The sequence below is a fragment of the Scophthalmus maximus genome, chromosome 1 (genome assembly GCF_022379125.1).
Source record: "Scophthalmus maximus strain ysfricsl-2021 chromosome 1, ASM2237912v1, whole genome shotgun sequence".
NCBI lineage: Eukaryota > Metazoa > Chordata > Actinopteri > Pleuronectiformes > Scophthalmidae > Scophthalmus > Scophthalmus maximus.
Window position 1 is genome coordinate 9,527,501 of NC_061515.1, and position 8,631 is coordinate 9,536,131.

An 8,631-nucleotide genomic window follows, 5' to 3' on the forward strand; every position below is an offset into this window, starting at 1 on the left:
CCTGGATAAAGCAACATCACACGCCAACAGCCACAATACTTATTTCATCTATATAGTTTTCACTGCCTTAGATTAAGAATACTGTATTGGTGCATAGAGCTTCGGCAGGTCTTAGGCATTATTACAAGCCAGAGTGCCAAATATTTCACACAAAAAAATCAAATTTGTCAAAAAACTTTTTTAACTCATAATGAAAGTACTGTATGTCGATTTACAAAATTTAAGTCATTTTTAAAAGTATTGAGGCTATTTGTCACAAATACCTGAACATTTTGCCATCTACTTTTAAATAAGGGGAAATGATATCAGCACCGATCATAAGGTACAATCAAATATTGTATATACAGAATTTTAAATAGCATCATTACACTGAAATGTGCACTTACATAGATTTGTAACTACCCAGGTTTCTAATCCATAATTGTAGGCCTGCAACTTACAATTGTTTTCATTATCACTGTTTATTTTCTTCATAAATTAATGAATTCTTAAATAAAATATCAAAAAATAAAAATAAAATAAAAACCTTTGCAATTTTCCAGAACATGGGAAGTGACAATGTGACATATTTTAAGAAATACTGCATATAGAGCGGGGATCAGTGAATTTTTTGGAATCTTTTAGCAAAAAAAAATGATTTAAATGATTAATCTAATCAGAGAATAATCAAATGATGATTTTACCTCTACATTGCTTTGATTCATTAAATGTTAGAAAAGCAAACACAAAATGGTCGCCTTTAATGTGCCATTTATAAACTCAAAACAAATCTCTGACTGCAACACCACAGACATAACCACAACTCATCAAAAGTAATGACGTGAAATTAAGAAAAAATAAAAATATTGTTTGTAAAGTAACATCATTTTCTGAATCTTTTATCCTTGAAGTCTTTAGGTCTCCTGCAGTCCGTTATGGGATCATCTTTATCTCCCTCTCACTTACTTTTATGTTTCTTTGAGGACTTGATGATCACCTTTTCGATGTCATGCACACCGTCTGTCTCCTCTTCTTCTTGACTTCTGAGATGAAGGGCTTCTCGAGACTTACCAGTTCTTAGTTCAGGCTCTTTGTAGTTCCCTGAGGTTTCCTGTGCCCGCCGGTGAACCTTCTCCTTGCCCCCCAGCTCACTGAGCTCATGGTTCCTGAATCTGTCCATCCTGCCAACTCGGTTATGGTGGTGCAGGCCAGTGAGGGCAGAGACATGGCTAAAGAGCTGAGCATAAGACGCAGCTGATAAACCAGTAACAGAGAGGGGCTGGAACACTGGGCTTGTTTTCACCGGGGACAGGACGCTCTGAGTTTGGCTACTGGACGGGTTGTGACGTTGGCGTCGAAGGAGTTTCAAAGATGTGCTTTTATCACACACCCGTTTCCCCCGCGCCTCCAAAATCTCATCCATCACTGAGAAAAAAAAATATGATATGAGTCAATACAGACGACTGGGACATCCCTGTATGTTGCCTTCAACAGCTTGCTCACCATAAGCATTGTCGTGGATTTTGCTCTCTTCACTCTGGCTGCGCCTCAGGTCCAGCGCCTGCTTCACTGAGTCTAAAAGTCCAAACATCTCACACAAGGAATTAAGAATGACGGCATCTGACAAAACAAAATAAACAACTGTCAGCAACAAGGCCCGGATTATAAATAATATTCTTCATCTACGTCTCAAACTAGATTAAGCTAGTGCTGTCTTTCTTTCTTTTTTTAATTTTTTTTTTTATTTTACTTGACAAACAGTTATCTAAATATGAAGTAACCCTTTTCACAGTCCAGTGGTTAGATAGGTCCCACTGCAGGAACTCACCAGTCTCCTGCAGGTTGGCCTTCTCACTGCGAACCTCCACTCCTTTAAGAGTGGCTAATAACTCAGTCTGGAGACTGGACAGAACCTCGCCCATCAGCCCCGAGTCTGCCACGCCCTTCCACAGGCTGAAAACTCCATCTAGAGAAGGTCAGTAGTGATGGACATTAATATCACATGTCTTTTGTCGTCTTTTCACTTTTAAATGACAAAGAGCGGCCAAGAGTTTAAATGAAACGGCATAGGCACAATGCAGGGCATGGAATGGAGTTGGACAGTTGCAGAAACTGGACACAAAAGAAACCAAACATAATTCATCATGAATGTGAGATAAATGAGATAAAGTGGGGAGGCGTGGAAAGAATGAGATTTGAAGAGATTTCAAAGATTGGAAAAGAGAGTAATAAAGTGAAGAGGGGAAACATAGGAGGAGGTGTCAAGGTTGGAGAAACAATAAAAAAAAACACGGAGGGAGATCAAATAAATGAGAGAGGCGCAGCACTTGGAGAGAGGGTGTTAAATGGGCAATAGAGCTAGAGAGGAAAGAGTAGCAAAGAAGGAAAATGGTTTGGGAAAAGCAGTGCTCTAAGAGGAGAGAAAGGAGGACGGAGCAGATTGGACGGAAAATGAAAAATCACCTGAGATCTGCACAAAACTGAGCATGGGGGGGGGGGAGTTGAGTAGAGTGATAAAATGTCTGAAGTACTTAAAATCTTATCTCGCAAGAAATGCGTCCACTTTCATGTTTGCTTAAATGTCTGTCAAGATAAATGTAATGTGCCTGAGGAAAATATTCCAAATCCCATTTGCAGCTATCTGAAGCGAAATTTATTTATTTCTTCATGTCGGGAATGTATACTAATGGGAAGCATGCAGCACATTTCCTGTAGATAGAAGAGCACAGTTATTGGTTGGGTTTCCTCCGAGCTGTCAATTTTTTTAAAGCCCTGTGACAAGCAAACACCTCTCGAGCGGTGAGGCACTGCAATTTGCCATTCACACAAAGGATCACTGGAGGCTATTTTACCTACTGTGGTCCAGCTGGAACAATGCATAATCAGGTCACCTTTAAAGGCCCTTAAATCAAAGCTTAGGTCCTGGCAAGAAAAAGCCACACTTTCAAATGTCAGACGCTGTCGATGGTAATATAAAGGGACATGACTCTCTACCTGCAAGGGTCGGCAGCTTTTTAAGGCCAGTCTGCAGGAATGGCATAACATTGCACAGAAACTGCCGATTCACAGGTTCAGTGGCTCTGTGTATCAGGGGTGTCAAACAGCGGTGATAGCCGGGGGCGTGACACGAGTCACGGACTGCAGGGAGATGATGTTAATGTCCTGGTTCATTCATTTATTTAATATGCAGTGGACATTCTCTGTCTGAATATTTTTGTTTCTGTTCCTCATTAGGTCCTGTTTTTATCCACTGGGTTAAAGATGTGTTGCAGATGAAGGACCATCTCCTTTAAAGGACATGTGTTATGAATGTGCAGCCTCCGGAGGACTGACAGTCCGTGGGCTGAGCCTGTGCCTCCTACCATAATAATAATATCTCATAAACTTTCCAAGATTTACCTCCAAGGACGCTGCGTTTGGTCAGCTGACAAAATTAAAAAGCAACTTTATTCCAGAGTTTCCAGTGCAGGTTATAACATCAGCTGATAGACACATGGCTGGGAAACATGTGAATCCCCCATGTGCCATAACAAAGCTGCAGTACTGCTGGATACAGGTTTTAAAGATATAAGATATGTAAGATTTAAAAAATCACTGCCGGTGACTTGTTTCCTGAATGATTTTGTGAAGCTTCCTATTCCCTGTTTCATGAAAACAGACTTTCGCAAGATAATTATTTGTGTCACATTACACACTGAATCTGAAATAATGCTGATGTATAACAAAGGTTCATCTTTTTTTGTTCTTATAACCTAATAGTCCATTTGTTTCTCCCATCATCCAACCCTTTTCTGATTCTCTTCATACCAACTAATCCTCAGTCTTTTCACACTATATCATATAATATTTACCAGGTGTATCAGCCCTCTTTCTCTTGGCCGCGTGTCCATTGGCTGTTGCAGGGTTGATAGGACGGACTGGACCCGGGCTCCACTCTGCTGTTGCACTGAACCTATCCCATGAAGTCTCCTCCACCTCTGCTGCGTCACGCACAAGCTCTGAAATAAATGTATAAATAAACAAAAAAACTGCAGGCTTATAACACATATACAGTGCATAAATATCACATATTACCAGTGAATGTGGGTAAGCAGAAGAAAATTCTAATATTTTCATTTTTTTCTGTGCAGCGGTTAGTGCACCATTAAAAGTATCTGAATGCTCTTAGCGGCAGACAATTGCAAGAAATTGTTTACTTTGTTTCATTGCTGCAAATAAATGATATCCAGGTGGCTGCAATAGTTTGAATTCTGCATAATCGCAATGGTTTTACCAGTAGCAGCCCAAGCATATGTTAGGGAGAGAAGCAAGAAACTCAATGCCAGCTGAAATCTACCTGTCAGCGGAGGCACCTGTCCTCCAGGAGGGTCAAGAGCCAGACTCGACGGGCTCGGCTGCACCGAGGTCCCCGGAGGAAGCCTGGTACTGTTGATCAGCACATCGAATTTGGTGCTGCGGCAGGTGTTGCTGCACACGGTGTCATGCTGGAAGAAATCTATCTGGCCAGAGTCCATCATTTTCCTGCGCGGGGAGAAGCAGGTTAAAAAGAAAACTGTAGAGAATGCAAGAAAATACTTTTTTGTTGCACAGTTTTTGTTGAAGTATGGACTGAATTTGTTGTGAAGAATCCCAATAGCTTCTTAGAGGTTTGCTTGACACAAAGCACATTGATCTGGACCCCCCCCCCCCCCCGCCTGAAGAATGAAGATGAAAAAAGCAGATATTGCCTATTGAGCTGGTATATTGACTCGCAGCATCAAGAACAAGTGCAAACACGATAAAGAGGTGAGTATGTCATTTGATCCTGCTATCATGATAATGTTGCTTACCGACTACCTTTGGAATGTAGAGGCAAACCCTGAATCAGACAGACTCGACAGGAGTGCAATTATATGAGTGAGACACGCTGTTGACTGCATAAGACTGAAGTGTTTTAGGCCTGACACTTTAGAGCCAACACTGCAGAGCATAGTGAAGGACTTCCTTGAAGGTCATTCAGATTTTACATGCACGCATCTCCCCGGCAGCAGTGAGGAAGACGACAGACAACATGTGTTTATGCTGTTTTCATATTCCTACCTAAGCATAACCCCTCCAAGTCTGATGGCCCTTTTCCAGTCCTTCAGAGTGGCTTTCCCTGCCAGGTGTACAAACTGCTTAGGACTGATGAGCTGGTCGTTGAACTGTAAGAGAAGGATAGTGTGTTTATATGAAGGATAAGACAGATATGACGGACGACACGTGACAATAATCATCTGTGTTGACTGAGAAAGGTTTCACAGCATCATTTATATACTGCTAACTCGCCACCCTTTGATCACGCAAAAACAAATCGGCTTACTTTGACACATCTGACATTGATTCCGGGGCACACAAACTTCTTGAACAGTAGCACCGCTCTGCTGTCTCCGCATGTGATGGGGTAGCCGTACTCGATCTCCTCTCCTTCTTCTTTGCTGTGGTCTAAACACGACAGAACAAACACTCAATTATAACCACCCACAGTATGCACTTAAAAAGAAAACCTTTCCGAGATACTAATGAAAGTATCTGACTTATGTGACAAGAAAAGTCCATACCAGAATGTTTATCGGTATTCGTCAATATTCAATTTGTCTTTTTGTCTTAATATCAAGTGCAGGTTGAAATGTGCTGTGAGAGATTTATTAGTGCATATCATTTATTTATTGTGTTATTAAGTTGTTGATTCTAAACGCCTCGTGTCTGAGGGATTAAATGTCAGCAGTGAAGGAAAATGTCGCAATGTCACTTACCGTGATGTGTCTCAATGGCCAGGACTGTCGTGCCAGTGTCAGCAGTGTCCTCATTAACCCTGCAGGGGGCAACATTTTCCCACATATGAAATAATGACAATTCAATGGAGCCTCAGAGTTGAGTAGTTTTCAGCATTTCTGAAACTATACGTGATTTTCTTTGCCTCCACACAGCTTACTGTTGTATTCCTTGACTTGAGCCTGCATTATACTGATCATATACAGCATTGACGAAGATTCGATTGATAGGAGCCAGAATAAGAGGTATAAACATAAACATAAATCCCAGCACGTTTGCACCTTCATGTTACCATGTTCCTCTGCACACCACTGGTAACTGATTATAATACTGCACTATTTCCACTGTTAATATTTCATGTATATTTCATCCTTAAATGTATTATTCTTATTCTCTATATTTTTTGCAATTCGCATATTGTATATTTTACATTTATTTGTGTAGATATTGTATATATTTTTAAAGTGTGCTGTGTAAAAATGTGCTGCTGTTACACCGGAATTTCCCAGCTTGGGATACATAAAGTAACTATCTATCTATCTATCTATCTATACATATATGTAAAATGTTATCATGCCAAATTGGTCAATACATATCAATATTACAACATTGCAATAACCCAACAACATGTATATGTAAAATGTTATCATGCCAAATTGGTCTATACATATCAATATTACAACATTGCAATAACCCAACAACATGTATTTGCTGTTAAATGATGTTACCCATGTAGGACGGGCTGCAGGTGCAGGATGACTTGAGACTTATGGTTGTTGCCACTGGACTCCCCCTCCTCTTCCTTTACTGTCATGAGCTCCCCTGAAGACACAGTGACCTCAGCACCCGCCATCACCCCTCCCCACAGAGCTGCACGCAGAGAGGGCCCAGCACGCATGTTAACATCCAGATCACACACACATGCATGCTATTGAATGCATAAGTCTTTTACTGGCATGCAACTGTCACAGAGATGAATCCATACTGGGCTTAACATGACCTGATAATCCTCAAATGGGCTACATTGCTGTTGAGAACGCGTGTTTCTACCATAGATGGTGGGACTAAAGCTAATACCCCTTGCTAATAAAGCCTTAATTGTAAAGAAAAAAAAGGTGCAGCAATCAATAGCCACAGTGGACTCAACAGGTGAAAGCGCACTGTTGTGTTATTTAAATCTACTTCAAGTCAAATTCTCAAATCAAATCATATCAGTGCTGCGTTATGCAACATTGTTGAATTTAGGACACTATTTCTGCCACATATGTGATACCAGTGGAAGACCTGTTGAATAAATGTAAACTGTAGGAGTGCTGTCACAAAGTGTTACCGAATCACATTAAGCGATTTTGTCAAATTCCAGTAAATAGCAGTCTCCTCTGATGGCTAATTCTTTCTCTCTGCTCTCATATTGTTGTAGACCTTAATTCTGAAAAGGTCACAGCTAAACCATGATATGTTAAGGTTGTTGCATGTCCTTATAGGCATAGTATATATAGTACATATAGGCCTATTGGTTGTAAAGGTGGTCCAATATATATATATATACATACATATATACTGCACTGTAGATGGGTCAAATGTGAATAAACATTTCACTAGATGATAAAGTTATTATGAATTTAGGGGGGGGGGGGGGTGTACATGTAAATTCCATAAACAGTTACAGAATAATAAAATCATATATTGTCACAACATTCATTTTAAGTCTGATTCTGCCGATAACACCCTGGAGCAGCAGCTGAGGCGTTAGACACACGGACACGACAACAATCACCAGCACACACAGAGAAGAGAAAGAAAGCACGCAGGAGTGAAGACCACAATACACACAACTGATCAACATATCCCACGCTGATGTGAACATATATATCTATATATATATATATAGATATATACATATGTGCAGCACTTTGATGGATCCAGTGGCCCTGGTTGGATCATCAACTCCTCACAGTTGCGTGTCTCTCTCACCCTCCTTCACCCGCTGACGTCTGTCGGAGCGGCGGCACGCACGGCCCCGGCCGGCGACGGCGCCCGGCTCCACTCCGCTCCCAAACTCTGAAAACACACACAAACTACCTTTGCTCACCTCGGCCGTTTCACTTACCGATTTTAGATTTTCTTTCTCTCACAGCAGCGGACACTTCATCCTCCGCTCGTCGACAAGAGGCGCGAGAGCATGCGCCGTGCCGCTCCGCTACACACTTCCTGCAGCGAAGGCGGCGTTCGCCTGAGAAGCATCTGTGCCGCTGTCACGAGAAGCGGTTAGTTCGCACGCGATGCGCAAAGTCGGTCAAACTGCTCTCATGTGGCTCCGTGTGAGCGCCCGAGCCGCGGACACGGCGGCGCGCGGGGCTCCGCGACGTTGTTGTTTCTTCTTCCGCCCCCAAATGAAATAATGTTGTTTTAATTTATCAGTATTAATCAAATGAGCTGTTCCCCCGTGATGGTTTGCCTACACTCGACACACTCTTCGTTGTTTCTATTGTCACGTGTGTGTGTGTGTGTGTGTGTGTGTGTGTGTAGTGTGTGTGTGTGTGTGTGTGGTTTGATTTTGTTCCGTTCCATTGTCACGCCACGACCGCTGTTCCTGCGAGCTGCGTGATGTGCGTCGTTGTTGTTTTTGTTGTTGTTGTTGTTGTTGTTGCCCGCGTTTCACCAGCAGGGGGCAGCGTTCGCTCTAAGTTGAAGAAAATTAAATGTAGGTTCGTCGATGAAGATATTTCACACCCCCCCAAAAAATGTTGACTTTTAAACGCAACACTCTCACGGTAATTTTTGGAAGAAGAACACAGAGTAAACCACAGTTAGTCAGTTGTGTTAGCAGAGTGCTGCCGCCGCCGGCTGGTCTCAGAT

The 8,631-nt window shown here is 41.9% G+C and overlaps 1 protein-coding gene across 1 annotated transcript in view; it reads right to left on the bottom strand.

Moving 5' to 3' along the window:
- LOC118301635 (glucocorticoid modulatory element-binding protein 1) overlaps positions 1-8,631 on the bottom strand; it is an 8,755-nt gene extending 124 nt beyond the window's left edge. The window contains exons 1-10 of the mRNA XM_035627282.2: positions 7,883-8,631; positions 6,501-6,642; positions 5,754-5,812; positions 5,321-5,442; positions 5,059-5,162; positions 4,316-4,500; positions 3,831-3,977; positions 1,808-1,945; positions 1,483-1,599; positions 1-1,404 (exon numbers count right to left, since the gene is read on the bottom strand). The exon at positions 1-1,404 is cut by the window's left edge and continues 124 nt beyond it. Coding sequence (XP_035483175.2) covers positions 938-1,404; positions 1,483-1,599; positions 1,808-1,945; positions 3,831-3,977; positions 4,316-4,500; positions 5,059-5,162; positions 5,321-5,442; positions 5,754-5,812; positions 6,501-6,625 — 1,464 coding nt within the window. The 5' untranslated portion in view covers positions 6,626-6,642; positions 7,883-8,631 and the 3' untranslated portion in view covers positions 1-937. The remainder of the gene's footprint in view (positions 1,405-1,482; positions 1,600-1,807; positions 1,946-3,830; positions 3,978-4,315; positions 4,501-5,058; positions 5,163-5,320; positions 5,443-5,753; positions 5,813-6,500; positions 6,643-7,882) is intronic.